At 40.3% G+C, this 19,833-nt stretch overlaps 2 protein-coding genes across 3 annotated transcripts in view; one reads left to right on the forward strand and one right to left on the reverse strand.

Moving 5' to 3' along the window:
• Nucleotides 1–109: 109 nt before the first annotated feature.
• On the reverse strand, nucleotides 110–12,451 carry anapc4 (anaphase promoting complex subunit 4). 2 transcript variants are annotated; one of them, XM_030050393.1, is made up of 28 exons: nucleotides 12,292–12,451; nucleotides 11,634–11,756; nucleotides 11,441–11,546; nucleotides 11,194–11,326; nucleotides 11,026–11,100; nucleotides 10,860–10,886; nucleotides 10,718–10,762; nucleotides 10,482–10,566; nucleotides 9,223–9,330; nucleotides 8,933–9,103; nucleotides 8,794–8,858; nucleotides 8,243–8,285; nucleotides 8,028–8,104; nucleotides 7,346–7,446; nucleotides 7,207–7,258; nucleotides 7,017–7,072; nucleotides 6,846–6,892; nucleotides 6,678–6,734; nucleotides 6,536–6,592; nucleotides 6,351–6,444; nucleotides 6,078–6,175; nucleotides 2,952–3,013; nucleotides 2,815–2,853; nucleotides 2,323–2,424; nucleotides 2,097–2,186; nucleotides 1,804–1,950; nucleotides 646–769; nucleotides 110–483 (listed from the first exon to the last, which is right to left on the reverse strand). In XM_030050393.1, exons 2-28 carry the CDS (start codon nucleotides 11,739–11,741, stop codon nucleotides 262–264), a joined length of 2,391 nt encoding a protein of 796 aa, XP_029906253.1. In that variant the 5' UTR covers nucleotides 11,742–11,756; nucleotides 12,292–12,451; the 3' UTR covers nucleotides 110–261. The 2 variants fall into 2 exon arrangements, with proteins under 2 accessions (XP_029906253.1, XP_029906252.1); XM_030050392.1 differs by having other exon boundaries at nucleotides 1,804–1,968.
• A 4,697-nt stretch (nucleotides 12,452–17,148) lies between these two features.
• The window catches only part of palld (palladin, cytoskeletal associated protein), a 63,446-nt gene continuing 60,761 nt past the window's right edge, over nucleotides 17,149–19,833 (forward strand). Inside the window, exon 1 of the mRNA XM_030049127.1 lies at nucleotides 17,149–18,149. Coding sequence (XP_029904987.1) covers nucleotides 17,149–18,149 — 1,001 coding nt within the window. The remainder of the gene's footprint in view (nucleotides 18,150–19,833) is intronic.

Below are 19,833 nucleotides of genomic sequence, written 5' to 3' on the forward strand. Positions count from 1 at the left end.
TATTGATTCTTTAATCTCAAGAAAAGCTTTGTTAAAGCTAAGTATAATTTAAAACTGAGTAGATAAATTAAGAACAAGGTTAACACTTCAAAACAAAATGAACTCAGGCTCATATTAAAATAACTTTATTTCCAAACAAATGCTTTTTTCAAACCTGTATATGCAGACATTTTTTTGTAACAAGCAAAGGGTAGACTGAAGTCCTGTTTTAGTGTGTGTTAAACCAGAGATGGACCCTCTTGTCCTGGTCTGATTAGCAAATTAAGAGAGTTCCAGTGCCTCCTCTGACTCCAGATGGTCCTCTGTCTTTTGGTACACTTCCCCTCCATGCTCCTCAGCTTCATCTTCAGCCTCCTGCTCCCCTTCCCCTGTCGTTTCAAGCCCATCCTGGTCAGCACTGGCATTCTGCGACTCTCCTTCCTCATCCTCCTCATCTTCCACGTCCATCTCAAAAACACGGACGTGCCTCAGATTGGCACTCAGCTGACACAAGACACAAGCAAACAGGCACATTTTTAAAAGCAGGTTTTCCCCCTACATTCTAACCCAAACCCCAACTTTGATGAAGAAAAGACTTTTCTTTATCATCAAATCCAGATTCCAAAACCAAAATCACCCTGCCCCAATGGAGTAAAGCACACATACCACACAGGCCACTTTGCGGATTCCGTTGACAGCTACAAACTGAGCCTTCATGTTCTCCAGGTCCCGCAACTGGTTCCCCAACACCAGGCCTTGGCAGGGGATGGCATCGCTCTGCTGGTCCAACCTGACAATATACAGTGACCCAGAGTCATCCTCTGTCTCAGCAGCTGTTATCAGTGCCATGACCTGACTTGTTCATGTTAGCAGTTGTCTCTAGAAGCCAAAATCTGGTTTTGTAATCAAGTCATATAGTGAAGTGATATAAAGTGATATCTAGCAGTGCAATGGAAATCACATTTCCCAGTTGTGGAAATTTGACTAACATCCTTTATGCAAGCTATCCTATAGGCTGTCAAAAGAATAAGATTGTTTTCAGTAACCAGACTAGTTCAAATAAATCCAGATAACATAAAATGCTTACAGTGAATAAACCCAGATTTTAATGAATGCCCTGTTTGATTGATTGTATAAATGTTTACTAAGGTTCCACATAGTCTTGTCAGACGGTGGCTGTGTCCACAGAGGAGAAAAAGGCAAGAGACAACGTGAATGGCTGCTGAGATAATCACATGCCAATGCAAAATGCTGACAACACATTTATTTGTCTTCTCCCATTTCTCTCCTTATTATGAAGATATGAATATTTTTCCACCAGAAAAAGCGAGGAACCCACTCTGAGTCTGGGGATGCCAAAAATGGAAACAGAGAGGGGGGACAGAGAGACCACTGTGCTCAGAGCCTTTGGATTGTACTTTCTATTTGACATGTGGCATTTAAAATTTCATGATTTTCACCCCCACCCTCTCATGACTGGAAAGAAACATACAGCTCACATTAGAAAAAGCATAGCAAGCTTTTCCTGATTGAATTAAAATCACTGCATTGCACTGGATATTTGATAAATACATGACTCTGTATGGTATTTGTTCCCTCCCCTTTGCTGAAAATAATTAGATTATAAATATGTAACATGCATGCCTCGCTAATTAAGAGACAAATTTAATTGCATTAAGCTACGACTAGACTCAGCTGCACAGAACAAAGTGTAGAACTGACATCTCAGCACGAGGCATGAGGTGAAACAAACTGCAGGTTTAGAGGTGAGGGGTGTTGACTTGTTGTTAGGCGAGGGAGACGGATATTCCCAACGACACACACCTGAGACTCGGGTCCCAGTTGAACTCGGTCTCACAGCTGAGGGCGGAGCCGAGCGGGAGCTGAGCCAGGACACGGCCCCTGTACTCCTCCGGCACGTCCAACACCACAGTTAAAATTTCGTCGTCATAGAAACGAGCATCCAGGCAACTGCATACAAAATCAGGCCTGAGAAGCAAATGGACACTCCAGAATCTTGCAAATCCCTCACTAGCCGAGGAAAAAGTATCACATTCATTTGCATTTGTGCCTGTTTGAAGAATTTCGGGGATCAGAACGAGGGGAGAGGCACTCACCGGACTCTCGCATTTCCATCATCTTCATTCTCAAGATGGTGGCTGAGAACTGCACTCAGGTCAATCGACATGAGGCTGTTGGGGATTTGCCTGTGTGAACAAGAGTAGGGTTAAAAACAGACACACACACACACACACACACACACACATATGTAGATATAAATACATACACACACACACACACACACACACACACACACACACACACACCATCAGAGCAATATACCTGTAGGGGTCTGTGCCCTTCCGTAATAAGTAGAGCTTGGAGGGTGAAACCTCTGGCATGCAGAACACAACATAGTGCATATTGGTCTTCTTGTCATTCCACCTGTATGACAGCCAAGCATGCCAAGTATTTATCATTTATTGTTTTCATTTGATGGGGACTGATACAATGTACACAGACAAACTGAAAACAGCTATCCAATGCAAGAATTTGAAAAAGGGTAAACTGATTACAGCAAGACACAATAAAACACAAATTTAGCAGTAGCATAATTACAGAAAATCAGAAAAGGACATAGTTGTGAACAGAGGAAAAAACAGACATGAGTACAGGTTTGTTGCTGAATTAACCAGGATTTGTCAGCTCTCTTAAAAGTGGTGAGTTTTGCAGCAAATTTTAAGTGATCAGGTTCCAATGTATCACTTTAATATAAGGCACTGTCTGACTGACACACACCAATCAATTATTACAGGATGGCTGTGTTCTACTTACAAAGATGGAAGTTCAAACAGTCGAGGTGTGTTTTCAGAGCTGCAAAGACAGTAAGCAAAAACAGATAGATCTTTGCTCGGGTTATTTTGATTACATTTCGGATACTGCATATCATTAACTGGCAGATTAGACCGTACCTCTCTGGTACAGTGTACAGGGACAAGAACACAGCCTGTTTCACAGACTTCCCGATCACTTCCTGAAAATAAGAAAAAAATGACTTAATAAAGTGTATACTTATAAAGAATACTCTAAATTTGATTCAAATATGTCTGAGTGTTTTAGGCCCAGTAACATGAAATGCAGAGTTTTCGTTTTGTCCCTTTAACTGGCATTGTGGTGTTTGAAGGTAATATCTCAGTACTTTAGAGTGGCATTGTGTTGTTTTAGGGTTGCACTGCAGCACTTTAAGATGATTTCACAGTGAGTTGTAATGGTTTAACTAAGAAAGAATTCATGAGTTGTGTCTGCATGCCAATCAAAGTGCTTCTTAGGCATACTTTTAGCCTTTATTACATTTAAATACATTCCACTAAGACACAATTTTCATTATATACGCATTATTATATACCCTTTTATTATGTATCAGTCTACTCCATAGACAAAATGCTATTATTTTTACTTCTCGGCATCAATTCAATGTATGCTTCTGTATTTTAATATTAGGTATTCTTAAGAGTACGGCTGATCATTTTTTTTCATGAAGGAACATGTTGGTTAAGAAATACTGCCGTCACTTCTGCTCCTTTCAGCTAGCTCACACATTTTATCCAGAACATGTAGTTTTTCTAGTTGCCTGTGATGTACCTCAATTCTAGGTCTAATTTTACTTTCAATTTGCATGTTACCCCTTTGGCCATCTCACCTGCCAGAGAAAATGCCTTCCACCGCTACACCAATGACACTCAGCTGTATCTGTCAGTAAAACCCGGTGATTTAACTAAGTCACTGTGTTACATCACTGTGTAACTGATATTCAGGACTGGGTGTCTTAGAAATTTCTGCACTACAGCTGACTAAACAGCAGCTCCTATTAATGGCCCTGAATGTATCTGAAAACGGATTGTGCAGTCTCTTAGCCCTTAAAAAACCTTACATCATCATAAAAACATGAAAATTCAGGTGATGTTTCCAGTGCAAGTATAAACCTTCAGCAATATTGCGAAAAGCTAGTTTAATCATGGTTTCTCAAAAAAAAAAAAAAAAAAAAAAAAAGACTTTGATCCTGTATAGTGTTGCAAAGGGGTGGAAAGTTTCCGGTAAATTTCCCAGAAAGTTTCCGAAAATTCATGTGGGAATTTTTGCTCTGGAATATTGGAAATTTTCAGAAGATTTTTGCTGTCACTTTTTTTTCAATTTTTCCGAAAATTCCCGGGAAAATTTAGCTTGGGAATTTTGGGAATTTTCGTTTTTTTTCTTGTCATCAATTTGAATGAGGTTTTTAAAAAGTTTCCATAGAAATTTAAGCTTTTAAGAAATTAAGAAATTAAGAAATTTCATTTTTGTTGTTGTTAACTTAAGATGAATGGGGCAAAAATAAACAATCAATAAATCTCCTGAATTCAGGACTCACATCTAACCCAAAGGCCACAATGCCAGCACACTGTAAAATCGTCGCCATACCCAAGTGTGTGAAATAAAACTTAAATATAAAACTTAAATATAAACAGTCAACTTTGCATTTTGGTGGAAACAAATATGTTGCATGATTCAATGCAAATTCAACTGTCCACCATGATTCACATATGCAAATAATTCGAGCACATTTGATCATCATCAATCAGTAGCCTATGCTCCACTAGGCTACAGCACTTCCACTGAGACAGACGATCGTCACATCAGCATCACAATTCAATTTCCTGCATTTCTATGCATTTTAATGGGTAGTTTGAACCACTTCATATGCACACCTTAACAATAGTACTGTACACAGTCCTATGCCTGAATTAATAGCCTAGACCTCTTATTAACGCTGTATAACTGCTGGTCGTTGTATTAATATCCTACAACAGAACAGACATAGGATTATTATAAAGAGAAAATTTATTGCACACGGGTGATACCATTAATATCTTAATGTAGGATATTTACATAAAACGCCCTGGATCAGGTTAATTTCATTTGAACAACAGATTTCCCGAGCATTTATATGGGCTACGCAAACTTCAATCCACATGATAAAAATTAATCCACGGACCACCAAAGTAACGTTTGACTGTTTAATTAAATCAACTTAAAATTACTCTGGCACGGTTGGAGGGGGTGTGCTCCAGTACGGTGCGGGCGCTCATGCAGGAGCACATGCACGTCCTCCTGCTTCCGCAAAATCCTCCTGCTTACGGCAGACCTGACCGGGTGGCCACATACACCGTGCGGTGCTGGCCGGCACCGAGCAGGCATCGCTCCCCCAAAATTTCACAATGTTTCCAGCCAGGGGAGCTCATGTCACCAGCAGGGGAGCTGTGCTCCCCTTTGCTCCCCCTTATTTCGCACACTGGTTATGCCAATATTCACGACAGTTTGACTCAGCAAGGGAAAATTCCCGAAAATTCCCTGGACATTCATTATAATGTAACATGTTTGCATGCATATCTGCTTATAACAAACCAAAATGTTTATTATGTATATATGTATATGACTAGGTGAATGCAGTGAATATAAATTCACTGCATTTGCAACACTAATCCTGTATCTTAGCAGTGACAAGGACAAAATAATGAACACTTCAATATGTTTTCCTTCTGATTGATGCACCTTTCCTCACCATAACCAAGTCAATGTTTTATTGTCATTTTTTCAAGAGCTGAATGAATTTGGTGCAGTGCCACTCATTAATATGAGAAACAAAAAGACCTGTCGAGCTTCATTTGTACTAAAAGGCTCCATAATGACACTTAATTCTTTCCTACAGATGTTAATAATTTACACATATTATCATCCTCATCAGCATTTTATTTGATACCTTCTCTCACTACTACTGTCACTACCATGCATCCTTTTATTGTCTGTAAAGCAAGTTATAATTTTTGTTTTGGTTGAACTTTAAATACACTGTAATCATTATAATTATGATGATTATTCATTATCATTGTGATAATTACAATGAATTATCATTGTAATTATTATAATGATTATGCTAAATAGACATTGATGGTTCTATGTACAGTTTTACAAACGGATACTACAGCCTAATAAGTGTGTGAAAAAGAACAAAACGTGTGGATTTGCACATGCACACTCACACGCATGCACACACAACTTACTGCCGGTTTCTGCAGACATGACTCAATCACACCTTCCATCATCCTCTTGACAAAGTGCAATGACTTTTGGGGGTATGAGGGGAACAGCAAGGGGCTCTCTAAATGAACGAGTCAGACATTAATCATCAGTGACAATGTCACTTCAGTTATATCACCAGCAAAATAAACGAGACACGCTCTGTTACCAAACAGAAAGTCTTGACACCTCAATACGAAGTGTAGGCATTCAATAATTTGATGCACAATTAACACTTCAAAAAGGTCATGGTTCACCTTTCAGGTGTGAGCTCTCCTGTAAAAACCTGAGCCACTGGTTTCCCTTGGTGTTGGGTGGAGACACAAGGTCCTCATCCTCATCCTTCAGATACTGTTAATTTCCATATGAACAAGAAATCAGATTTTTGAAAGACAGCAGTCACATTCACAAACACTGACCAGCACAAACACTACTCTCTTACCTGACCAACTCGTTCTACATTGAAGTACTTCCCTTTACGATCAAAGAGCTCTTCATTCTGTTAAAGCAGACAACAATACGCTTCACTTGGTGAAAAGCTATAGAGGCATTAAAACATTACAGGGCCATTATCATGATCTCACCTCACTGAAATGCTCAGACAGGAAATCGGCCACAAATGCAATGTCCTTCTGTGTCATCTGTGGGATTAACAAAAAGGCTAAAATTGTAAGATTATTCTGTCTAAATAAATAAATAGTGACACTCTGATCACAAATCACTCACGCATACTATGGATATAAGTGTCTCACCTTATTAAGTTCTGGCGGTACATGCTCCTCACACATTCTTAGCATAGCTGTGGAGAAATAAAACATCTTAATACAAGGAGAGTAACACTGAGAGAGCAGAAAGAGTTAATACCTAGTTGCTGCCTCTGCATCAGTGTCACCAATTTAAAATTCTTAGATTATATGATTTACCTACATACAGCCACCGAAAAAAGGCCTTGAAGTTCTTCATACTCTTGTCAATCACTCTGAGTAAAACAAGACAAACACATAACAATGGCATCAGGGAAGAAAAGAGGCAGATGTGCTATTTACAGCACAAACAATACTAACATTAATAACAGTTCAAAATGCAAATCAACTGAAAAATCCTTGAACTCACTGCAGAAGTTCATTGGCTTTCAGAGAAAAGGAACCCACGGCTGTGATGGCATCTGAAAACACAGTCAGCACACATGTAGAAACTGATAACAAAAAGCTTAATTCTTTGTCTATAATAACGCCAGTGAAGGTAAAGGTACCTTCTATAGCTGCTGAGTCAAGACCCAAGGGCTGAAACTTTTGTTTCCATAGAGACATCCCCTTCACCTCGCTGAGGTGGTACAAGAGCGCCTCTGAGCCACTGCAGAGAGACAGGGAGACAGAGAGACAGAGACACAGGGAGGCAGAGAGACAGGGAGACAGAGAGACAGGGAGGCAGAGAGACAGGGAGGCAGCGAGACAGGGAGACAGAGAAACAGAGACACAGGGAGGCAGGGAGACAGCGAGACAGGGAGACAGCGAGACAGAGAGACCGGGAGACAGAGAGGCAGGGAGACAGAGAGACAGGAAGGCAGAGAGACAGAGAGAGAGTGAGACAGCTGTTAAATGACAGAAGTTCAGGCAGCAGCAAAAACGGGTCACAGTAAAAGTTAATTTTTAGTTCTGCGTCAAAGTGTCGCCATGGCTACGCTGTAGTGTCCTACACCTGTGTGAGAGTTTATAGCTCTGCATAGGAAAATCTGTGCACAATGAGAATCACATTGTCTTCACTCTCAGTGGAAATCAACTTGCAAAAGACAGCCGCAGCACAAGGCGGTCTAGCGGACAATCACAGAGTCTTGTGTCGTCCTACGTGCGGGGACATTTCTGAAGTGCACATAAGTTACGGCGGCATTTTGACATATAAGAGTAAAACTGATCTTAAAAGGCAGACAAAGGTACCTCTGCAAGTGGCTGATGACAAGCTTCTGGATGCTGGAGTAAGAGGACTCTATGGACTGGCCAAGCTTCTTAAGACCCTAACGTGGAAATGAAATATACAAGCAAGATGTGATTTATATTCCTAAATGCATCAGTCAAAAAAGACAGAAGCATAATTTTATGTGAATTACACAATGGAGTTTGAGAGTGGCATCTCCCCTCGCTCCTCTGCTCACCTTGACAGTCAGCTGGTTCATGAGAAGAGCCTGCAGTTCAGGGCTAAATGAAAGCCAAGAGAAGTTTAAGTTTTCACACACACATCACACATGTATGTTTTCAAAACCCAGGGACAACACTCGGCAATCTGAGATGAAATCCAGTGCTTAGCCCAAGATAATATGTTACCATCTACAGGAGACTCCAAGTATTGCAGTCAAAACAACAGCAACTAACTACAACTAGCAACCACACACAATACATCATGTATCAGCATTTTTTATGTTGTTAAATTTTAAAATGTATGTTTCCACAACCGATTTGTGGACTGTGATAATGAGAAAGCTTTTTCTTATCTTGATAGGAGTGCTAAAACAATCGTAAAAATTGATCTTACCAAAGAGAAAAGCAAAAATAGGAAAACACTGGTGAATCCCAGAAATCAATGGTTTATAAAAAAAAAAAAAAAAGAAGAACAAATCATGGATACGGAGAAATTTGTATACTGCTTCCTGGATCTGGCCCAAGCTGTTGTTGTGCTTGTCAAGGTAGAAAAGGCTTTTGTTCTCACCTTGATTGCCCCCAAAGCAGAAGCTCCAAAAACTCATCTTGAACTTGAGTGCTTGTATTCTTTTCCTAAATAAAAGAAAAAGATGATTAAGTCACAACAATTTTAGATCTTTTAGAGAGCAAAACCACAAACTACTGACCTGAACAAATTTAGTGAGCCGCAGATCCATCTGCATGAGGATGTCCTCCCAGGCCTCACACATGCATGTGAGCGAGAGGCGCAGGTACTGCAGCAGCGTGGAGATGTGGGTGAACTTGCGAGCCATCCTGGTGACCTCAGGCAGGCAGTCAGACAACAAGCCTGTGTCCAGCTGCAAAGCACACAGCAGGCATGGAGACAAAATGAGTTAAAGGTGAGAGTGGAAGTCACGACAAGGAAAAGCACAAGTGTCTAGGAAATGAAAAATAAAACACATTTTATCTGTTTTACCTGAAGGTAGCAGATCTCTGGGTTGTTGTCAACAGATCTGACCTCTGTGATGACAGACAGCGACTTGAGATCACTGGACAGACTCAGGCTACGACACGTCCCAGGAACCTGTTAAAAAAAAATAAGAAAAAGTATTAAAAGGGAAACAATTACAGTCTACAGTTGGGTTCTCCCAGTATGACCTTTTGAGATTTTTTTTTCCAATTTTCATTACTTATTTAACCACTTTGTACTAGAAAAAAAATATCACTCAGGGTTAGGGGTGTAACCCAAGGTTTGGTTTGTATTGCAGTATTTGGGTTACAATTTTGGTTTAAGTTTGGTTTGTTTTGTACATCCGTGAAAAAAAAAACAAAAAACACTACCATTCCCAGTGTTCTCTGTATTTTGTCTTATTTGCAAAATAACTTTTTTTCATTTAGAGATTTGGGATACTAATATGAAATCAACAAATATTTTTTCAAATGCAAAGTGCTCCTTCCACTATTTAAGACAAACATAAAAGCACTTTCAGTGTATTCATTAATTCATCAGCTCAGTGTGTGGTCAGCTGGCTCTCATACAGTGGATGTGTTTACAACACTGCATTTTGTAGAGTGTATTGTGGAATAAACAGTTTGGTTTTTTGGTTCGGTTTTACACCCCTATTCAGGATCCCTGAAGAAGACTGGGAGTTGAATTGATTCAAGCAATTGACTAGCTATCCTGCTTAATTCAAAGAGTGCCTTTGTATTTTCCTTGGTTGTCTGCATCAGTTATAGACTGATATCAAGCAAGGACTTTGTTTCTAAATGGACTTTAACTTTATGATCATATCGATGGTAAACAACACTGACTCGCTGATAAATAGAAAGACAATAATGCCATCAGAGATTGTATTTGAAGCACAGAAATAAGTGTTTATGCATACATTAAATTGCTGATTTTAAAAAAGGAAGTTGTTGAATTAATGAATTTAAAATTTTAATTTACAAATCACAAATGTAATGCTTTCAATAAACTGAAAATCATAGAATGCTAATAGTCAGTCAGCCAATTATGATACTTGAATTTAAGTAATATTACTATTCAAGTTTTTTTTTTTTTTCAATTTTAAGCAACTGCATTCAATTTCAAGGTGTGCCACAGAATTTTTTTTTCCAAATTTGCTTAATCAAGTTCATTTAGTAGATTCAGCAGTTAAAATATGAGCATAACAAATTCAAATTTCTGCATTTATATAATCTCTGCTGTAACTTAAAAGAGTGAAAGAGCCTTACTCCATTTAAAGTTGCAATCTTGTACATCCCGTAGGCGTACAGCTCTACGAAACCAGCACCTCCTCCAAGAACAAGTATGTTTAGTCTGTGTGAAAATAAAAAGTGTTGCACTTATTCTTAATTCAACTTTAAAAAACACAGCGTTATTAAAAAAAAAAAAAAAGAAAGAAAAAAATCAGAATCCAATGTTTCTGTGAATCTGAATGAGAGTGGACGGCACATGATGCATCACTTGCCTGACTTCTCCCAGGAGATTCATGATCTCATCAGACTTTTCCTCACTGTAATACAGATGGATAAAGTTATACGGGTGCTATCAGACACAATGACAACATTTTAACAACTAATACAACACAAATGAGTGTCATGAAAACCTACCTGAATATCTTTGATGTTGTGCTATAGCTAAAAAAAGAAAAGGAAAAAGAAGAGACCATTTACTGCACTTGAAATAAAACTTATTCAAAGTGGTTGCCCCTTCCCAGACCAAACCAAAATGTCAGCAACCCAGGATGATTTAACGTACAATAGATGCAGTTATTACCTTTTAGGAAGTGTTGGTAATTTGGGAAGAAAAAGTTTGGATTCATCTTCAGAGTTGTAGAAGGAGCTGAGGGTGCTGAAACACAACACAGTTTGTTCTTATCATACAGAGCAGACATTAACATGATTCTTTAAAACTTCATGCCACTGGATTGATCCTTATGCCTACCTGCTCTCTTCTATCACTTCCATCCAGTGCATGCAAGATATCGGGTGCTGCACTGGAAACAGGTGCAGGATCTCTGCCTTCTCCACATCACACAGCACCACCTGCTTGGTGTCTCCAACACTGAAGGCCAAGACTGTGGAGAACGCAGAAACAATAAAACACACAGTATATTAACACTTCTTCCATTGACAGGCAGTGGCCTAAACACTGCAAAAGATTCACCCATCCATTTCCTCCAGTTCTTTACTTTTGCCATCAGGTCTCCATGCAATGGCAGTGATCTCCTTCCCAGTGTACTCATTGGGTGGCAAGCTCCAAACCCGCTGGAAGTTGGCCAAGCGATGCAGCAGCAGCTATAGACAGAAATAAATCTTATGGTTACCAAAAACTGTATAGGATCTAAAATGTTGTGTTCCAGATGGAATGGTTTTTAGGCTTACTTCTCCAGTAGTGTTGGCCAGAGCAATAAGATCCCTTTTGGGAGACCATGCCATACACAGCACAGGGTTAGGGAGCTGCTTCTCCCCCACTTGCCTGAAAGCAGGCATATTTTACGCTGGAACCTAAGAGAAGAGCAAACAACAAAACAGACATTGGCTTTTTATTTGACAATAGCCTATTGCACAGTTTGATATTAGCTAGCTACTTGACACCACAGCCACTACTATACATTACAAGATCTACAGTGTTTGTAGTGACAGCGGATCACTTTCACGTGTTTTGACCTGTTTGCCCTCCCGTAGTAATCTGGTCTCGTTGGTTTACATGTCGTTGGGCTAAAAACACAACTCCAAGCGGTCATTATACACTTTTCTGCAGTATGTAGCATCCAGTTGTTAGCTAATACCTAGATAGCACAGCTACGCTTTGCCACTAACAAATAGCTATAATGAACTCAACCTACTGACAAAAGTTACAAAAGACCTTCAGCGATATTGGCAAATGAAGCAACCACAACTAAGCATTTCAAACGTTAATGTAAATACTGTCTTTGCCGGGTTAGTTAGCTTTATTCCTGCAGCTTCATTTTAGTGTAACATCTCTACCGGCTCTCTCATTGTGCTGGGTTATTAGGGAAGTGAAATGAGGCCAACATACCGCAGTAAAATGTGAAAATGTTCAACAAACGCTGCCCAATTTTGAAGTAAGTACTTTAAAATTTCTTCATTAGTCCCATGTGCACGATTCACAGTCACAGCTGACAGCCTAGTTACCGCAGCCGCTTCCCTGTTGCCCCGGTGTGCCGCCAACGAGAACAAGGACGAAACGTCCGCTTACCCCTTTTTCAAAATAAACGCCTCATTTCTACAAACAGTCAAATATTAGTTCCTAGGATGCCGTTATTGTGCACTGTTTTACATGACGCTGATTTTTAAATTATGAACGAATATTTTATCCGCTGAACGACATTAAACCGTTTTGCCACACGCTCGCGCTCTTATTTTGAAGGTGCAACACTAACATCGGAAGTCTCACTTTCTGGTTGTTTTGCTGAAGTCATCATTGCGGCTTGTTTGCGCTACAAACCGTTTGCGCTCTGAAATATGCGATGGTGTGAAGTCATGTTTGTTTCTCAGCGGTGTTTCGGTGGGATTTTACTCGGTGGAAACCCATATAACCGTCCTATAACAGAGCAATGTGGTAAAACTGCACTACACTACCCAGCATGCGTCTGTACAAGGCACGGCATCCGGGTTTGGGAGGTACCAAGGAGGAGATTCAGGCAGCTTTTCCCCCACTTAATCGTAATGTGGTAGCATTTCTCATATGACCTCCTTCATTGGCAATGGAGCAAAAAACAAATTTCACCAACCTCGCAATTAAAGCCATTTGTCTTTATAATGAGTTATCTATGCACTGCTGTAATGTCCATGTCTGTGTACAGTATATTTTTGAGGAGTGATGCTCTGTCCCTTGAGTCCAGCTCCATAGACTTGGAGAATCTGCCAAGGCACATTGAAGCTGTTCTGATGGCTCATGGTGGCCCAAAACCTTAATAGAAAAAGGAGGTAAAAACTAAATGTAGAGGTATTGACATTTAATCACTGTAACAAAGCCAGGCGCATCAGGACAATTTAAATCATGAACCCAAAATACTGCAATGCCAGTCTCTCAAAAGATCCTCATCCATTCTCATGCAATTGTCTTCATAGCAATCAGTATTTCTAATCATACTCATAATTTATTCCCATGCCCCGTAATTGATTGGATAAATTCTTTGATTGAAAGTGACAAACCATCTGGTGCAGAAGTGTTTTATTCACTAAGAAAATATTCACAGCCAGTTTCAATATCGAATAAATTCATCGGAATTATTACAAATGCAGGATTCTCTAGCCTGAAGGTTTTCTTGACCAAAGAATCTTGGTATAGTCTTCTAAAAAATGTCTAGTTTTGGATACTTTTAGATCATATGCACTAATTTCACATTGTCCTTGCATGTCCAGTAGTAATCATAGGTCTGCTATGGCCTATAGTTTTAATTTCCTCCAGCATGTGAACACGGCAGAAGATGTTCAGACTTATCAAGTCAACGTGAGCATTACACTATATTACCACACAGTCACCACTATAGGAAGATTGGTCTCACTTCAGCCATTAATTCATAATTCATATATAAACATATTCCACAGTTTTGTTGGCAAGTGGGAAGTATACGCTAGGCAAAGTAGGATGACGGATAAACAAGTTTAAGATTTTTTTTGGAACGAAATCTGACCAAATAGGCCTATATAATACTGCTGTTAAATAATAATGTATTGAAATAATAATCTCCAAGACATATATTGATAACAAAGCATCAGAGATACCTCCCATGGATATAAAATATACCTTCTGTGCCTCACCTGCCAAGTGCCGTTTTCACTGCTGAATTCATACTGAATATTGCAGATGTATTCTGTTTTTGGTGTGCAGTGCACTCGGCTGGTTAAAAAGATGTTTAGGATACTGCTAACTGATCATACAGCAGAAAAGCTTCAGCGCTATTCTTGCATAGAGCATTGACCAGGCTATAAGAGTCACCGATAAATAATGCAGTTATTTTTAAATGATGGTGTCTTGAGTTATATTGCTCACTAGGGTAAGATGTTGGGAACACTGGACTGTTGAGAAGTCACTGTCTTATTAGCTGGTGTGCATATGTGTGTGTGCGTCCATACACCCCTGTGTACATAGATAGAATTGTTACACTGGAAATTCCTTCCTGACTTGTCATTAGCACTTAACTGTAATCAGTAGATTGTTGAAGAACCAGAATAGCTCTGAGAGCACTATATGTGATAGCGGCCTAGAAATAGACTAAGTGAGGCTGCATGGTCAATGACTGTCTGTTCCTCTCTAACCCACTGATTTAGTCACAGGCCTTGGCCATCTTTCTCTGGTACACCAAACAAGCAAACTACATTATTGGTGAACACTGGAGCACTTAAGTATTTCTATGTGGTTGACTGGGGAGAAAGGTGAAAGTGAGGTCTATAACTTATCCAAGCCATTGATGTGCAGAGTGATTTAGCATTGAACTTGGCCAAACTTATCCCTGACTCTTGACCACAACACCAATTGTGCAAAATCCTCCCATGCCCACTTTAAGATCACGTGTATATAGATAACAGCTAAGTGGTGGGTCTGGGGTCATGGAGTCAACTCAGCTGGCCACAGTGACAACCCTCCAAGATGAAGCTGTCATGCTCCTGTATGCTCTACATTGGATGGACCACAACCTAGACTACTACCTTACCAGGACCTGATATAATATCTCTACTAACTCAAACCCACAGATATGATGGTGGCAGATGCACCTTGTGCAGGTACTCAACGGAGCTTCTGAATATTGCATGACCACCAGCTGTACTGACTTAATAGTTGTGCAGTTATATGTATTGTGAGTGTGTGGTGTCAAATGATACAATGGACTATAGTTATGTTCATTTACTGAGACATGCCTTTATTCAGTATTGTGTTTACAGTGCTTCATTCAGAAATACAGTTTTTGTGAGATTTTGCAGCATTTGCCTCATTGCCTTCTGTCCTCCTGGACCCCCTTCCCTCTCTCTCTTTTTTCCAGTATCTTGGCTGTGAAACTTGAGCCAGGGGCCAAATATAGCCCCACACAGTGAGCAGTGAGAGCCTGGGACAGATGGGACGGCAGGCCACTGCAGAGCACCACGCAATTGGACCCTGAACCTGAGTGTTCCTGCTCACTGCCAGACCAATAACACTGCTCTGCTGGTAAGAGACGCTTTTTTGGCTGATTCACAGTTAATAAACACAAGAAACCTGGAACCACTTGACCAAGACAGAGCTTTTGGATAAATATCCCACTTGAAGGTAGGTTTTGTACTGTTTTTCTTGATATAATCCCTGGTGTGGTTATGGTTTGATCGCTATTTTTTTTTACAGCAAAAATCTGTAATTACAAGATATGACTGAAAACCTTGAATAATAGAGCTGTTCAGAAATATAAATGGTCTGAATATGTCAATGCAAATATGCCATGTTGCTGTTCCTGTTTTAGTCAGTCATTTTATTGGTAGGGCATTGTATTTACGTCTCACACAAAAAAATGTACATGCATTAAATATATCTTTATCATTCAACTTTGTGAAACATGTATTTTAACTTAGCGTCTTAGTGTTCATAAAACCTGCAATATTAACCTGTAAAGTTCCGTATTTCATCTTTCATAAACTCTATTTAAAGAATCCAAAAATGTAGCCAACCCACCTGTGCTTGACATCAGTCTCAATATTTAAGAATATTTCATGTTCAGTGTTTCGATTTGTTATTGTTCTCCTCCGACGACCACAGGCTTGAGTGACCATGTGTTTGTCTATCCCTTTTGTGCTTTAAGCCAGTGTGTAAGTGTATTATAAGGTGGAAATTGTGTTTAAAGGACCTTTCCTGTGTTGAGGGCAGGGTGGCACTGCTGCTGTGAAACATAGCCCAGGGGATTAAAAATAACAACAGCTGGTCTTCAGGACGCCATGAGGGACTAAGTGTCACACTGTGTCATATCTGTACCAACATGACACAACATACAAACTCAAGCCTAAATAGATTGGTCCCTGGGAAATATATCACTTTTAACCAGATATATTTTACACCTGAAAAAATGCAAACTATTTGTACACTGGCATGTACAGGTAAGGATACAGAAGGTGATGTAAATGTACACATCACCTGTGTTTGCAAGACTCCATGTGACGATTCACGAATGTGTCCACAATATGTCACGTCTCTTGTTCAGAGAGATCTCTGAACGATCTCTGAACTTTTTGGTATGACCAAACAGCAGCATTCAGCATTTAAAAAAGCATGTGCATGTTATTTGAGAAGGAACATAGTGCAGTCAAACTACGGTACCCCTTTATAAAGCATCATTTCATTGATCTAACTACAGGCCGAACACTGTAACTCTGAACATTAGACATTTTCACAGCAGCCATTTTGACATGAAATAGTAGGTGAATGCAGGTGTTACTGATGATATTAATAAAGGTTCTGTTCCATATAAATAACTGAAAAAAATGTCATTAGTAACACCTGTGTTTACCTGCTATTTATTAGGGGTGTATATATTTCTAAAATCTTTACTAAAACATACAGAGGAGAAGAAACTGAGAGGGTAAACGGACTGAGAGAGAGAAAGCTAGTGAGAAATGTCAGTCATGTCCACAGTGACCTGACGTAACGCCCTTGCTAATGCCCACCAACTGTGTCCGGAGAATGATGGCCTGAGTCATCCTGCCACAACTGTGTTTCTGTGAGGGCAACTGAGCTGCTAGTTATTGTAAGGTCTGTTTTTAAGTATGAGTCCTCTCCTATTATAGAAATGTGTGTATTTTTCATTTATCTCTTACTGATAGTTTTCTCAGATATGACCTGTGCTGTTAACAGTGTGTATTTGTGTACTGCTGCAAGTGTTGCTTAGTAAGAGCTGATATGTATTTTAGGATGCAGGACGGGAGTTGGAATCAGCCACTCCCCATCTCTCTGCTACTCAAGGACCCGTCAGGGAGCGGGACTTTGGAGGGCGATGGGGGTGTGTTTTCTGAGGCATCCTCTGATGGTGATCTATACCTGGACTCCGTAGCAGAGCTGGATTCTGGAGATGGGGACTTTGCAGATCTTACTGCCTTCCTCAGTGCAGAGGAGATTAATCGTAGCCTGGACCTGGCCCGGGAGGCCTTCAGTGATGCAGGTGAATCTGGAGATCCAGACCCCCCTAATCCTATACCTCAGGAGCAGGTTCTCCACCCCCTCCCCTCCCTCCCTAACTTCTCTGTCCCTGTCCAGACGACTGAACACCCGACCAAAAGCCCCAACCTGCAGCAGCAGACCAAAGCCCCCTGCCCAGAAGACAGTGTCTCAGTCAAAGTCTCCTCCAGCCAGAGTGTCCCCATCAACAGGCCCATACAGGCCTCCACTGAGGCCCCGTCCTCTGCTGAGAAATTTGTCTGCCACAAGTCCATCACACCCGTGTATAAGCAGGATAAGCCCAGGCTGGTTCATGAAGGCCTGGAGCTGAATGAGCGAGCCGCCTCAGCTACAGAGTTCTGCAGCCGTGCTGCCACTTTCATCGAGGAGTTATCCTCCATCTTTAAAGGTTCTGCTCGCTTAGAGCAGCACGGAGAGGAGGACTCTTCCTCTCCAGACAGTGGCTACCTGTCTCCTAAGAGTCAAAGGTTAGCCCACCAGGGCTCAGGCTCTGCTCCCCCACAGCCTCCCAGCCAGCAAGGGGTGGCACAGCACAACCAGCCAGCCATGGATCCTCAGCCAGCAGACTCAGTGGGAGGGTCAGAGTCTACAAGGTACCAGCAGTCCGGAGCTCAGACCACATCTGGACCTTTGTCTCCACCTCGCTTCACCCAGAAGCTGAAGAGTCAGGAAGTGGCAGAGGGAAGCCCCATTCGGCTGGAGTGCAGAGTCGAAGGAAACCCCCTTCCACTGGTCAGGTAAGGTTTGACCTGATTAGTATTACTGTACTGGTCATTGATTCATTCATTCATTCATTCATTCATGTTATAGTTCCACGGAAGAAATTTGGAGTGCAACAAAGTATAAAATCTTATAAACAGGGGTTGGCGATACCTCAGTGTTGATATTGTGATGATATTGTGGGAGTGAGTATTGGTGTTTTCATAATATATTTACACACAAGATTTCTAATCGACAGTCATCAGTAATGTGACTATAATGGCCAAGCAGGCAGAGGTAAATTATACAGCCTGAATAGTCCAATAAATTCAGAAAATTGTATCTCTTCATTGTAATTCCACCTTTAAAATGAGTGCATCACAACACTTATGTCAGATCATGATGTTCCAATGTATAAAATCCCAGATGATATTTAGTCTCATGTCACAATATTGATATGATATTGGTATATCACTCCTACATATGTGACACTGTAAAAGTCACTGGACAACAAATAAGACATTAACAGGGTAATCTGAATTTGTCTTTTTGCATATTCCTTTATACACAAATGTTGTCCCCTGTATCTGCACGTATCATCAGAGAGGTCAGAACACAGGATTAACTGGTCCACTGAACAAATGTAAAGTCTGGTGTCTTGTTCAAGGGCACTTTGGCAGTGTTTCGATCTGGTCTTGCAGCTTGTCACTGATTCCACATCTTTGGAAAAACAGTTAAGGCAGTTGGTTCTTAAAAGATCAGTGTAATTTACAGTATCTGATGTACACAGATCAATACACTACACGTTCAGGAAGTAATTGTTCATGTACGAGTGGTATTTGTGACATTTCTGATTTGACTCAGCACATGCAAGGATACGAGAATAGTGTAACTTCTGTGAATTAATCTGTTACAGCTATCGATATTTTCTGGTGTGGTTTGAAGGCAACCTCTTATTTTCAAAATGTAAGCTTTACAGGAACTGAGAAAAATATCCTTATGTTCAGCGTGACCTGCAGACATTTTTGAGTTTACCAAACTGGTTTTGACAGGTTTCATGTGACCAACACTGGCTGAATCTATAAAAGAGCATGGATTCAGGGCTTATTCCCGATCGCAGCAACCAGGTTTCCAATCCGACCTCAGGTCCTTTGCTGCATGTCATCCCCTCTCTTTCCCCTGCATTTCCTGTCCATCTCCACTGTGACTGTCGAATAAAGCAGAAATGCCAAAAAAAATAATATTAAAAAAAAAAAAAAGAGCATTGATTCCGTAAACTGCAGGTAAAATATGAAAGCCACAAAGACTGGAGTTACAAGGTTTTCACATGACAACGATTCATTCAGTTGGTGATTTAACTAAGAACTAAGCTTCATTGTTATTCTTAGAATTTTCTGATCTGATCAGACATCTCAAATTACTTGTATTTTTCTACGGCAAGTGAGCACATGCTACAGTGGATGATGTAAAATATTATATTATATTATATTATATTATATTATATTATATTATATTATATTATATTATATTATATTATTCATTCATTCATCTTCTAAACCGCTTATCCTCACTAGGGTCGCGGGGGGGGTGCTGGAGCCTATCCCAGCGCTCATAGGGCGAAGGCAGTGAAACACCCTGGACAGGTCGCCAGTCCATCGCAGGGCTATATTATATTATATTATATTATTATTAAGACAGCAATGGCAACTAGTATTTGATTCT

Source organism: Myripristis murdjan, chromosome 4 (genome assembly GCF_902150065.1).
Source record: "Myripristis murdjan chromosome 4, fMyrMur1.1, whole genome shotgun sequence".
Classification (NCBI taxonomy): Eukaryota; Metazoa; Chordata; class Actinopteri; order Holocentriformes; family Holocentridae; genus Myripristis; species Myripristis murdjan.

Excerpts from the sequence above, each read along its gene's own strand:
- anapc4 (XM_030050392.1), bottom strand. The coding sequence starts at position 11,741 with ATGCCTGCTTTCAGGCAAGTGGGGGAGAAGCAGCTCCCTAACCCTGTG. Across the intron at positions 9,331-10,481 it reads AGATTGCAACTTTAAATGGA|GTTCCTGGGACGTGTCGTAG; the intron begins GTAAGGCTCTTT and ends TTTTTTTAACAG. Across the intron at positions 1,969-2,096 it reads GATGGAAATGCGAGAGTCCG|GCCTGATTTTGTATGCAGTT; the intron begins GTGAGTGCCTCT and ends TTTGCTTCTCAG.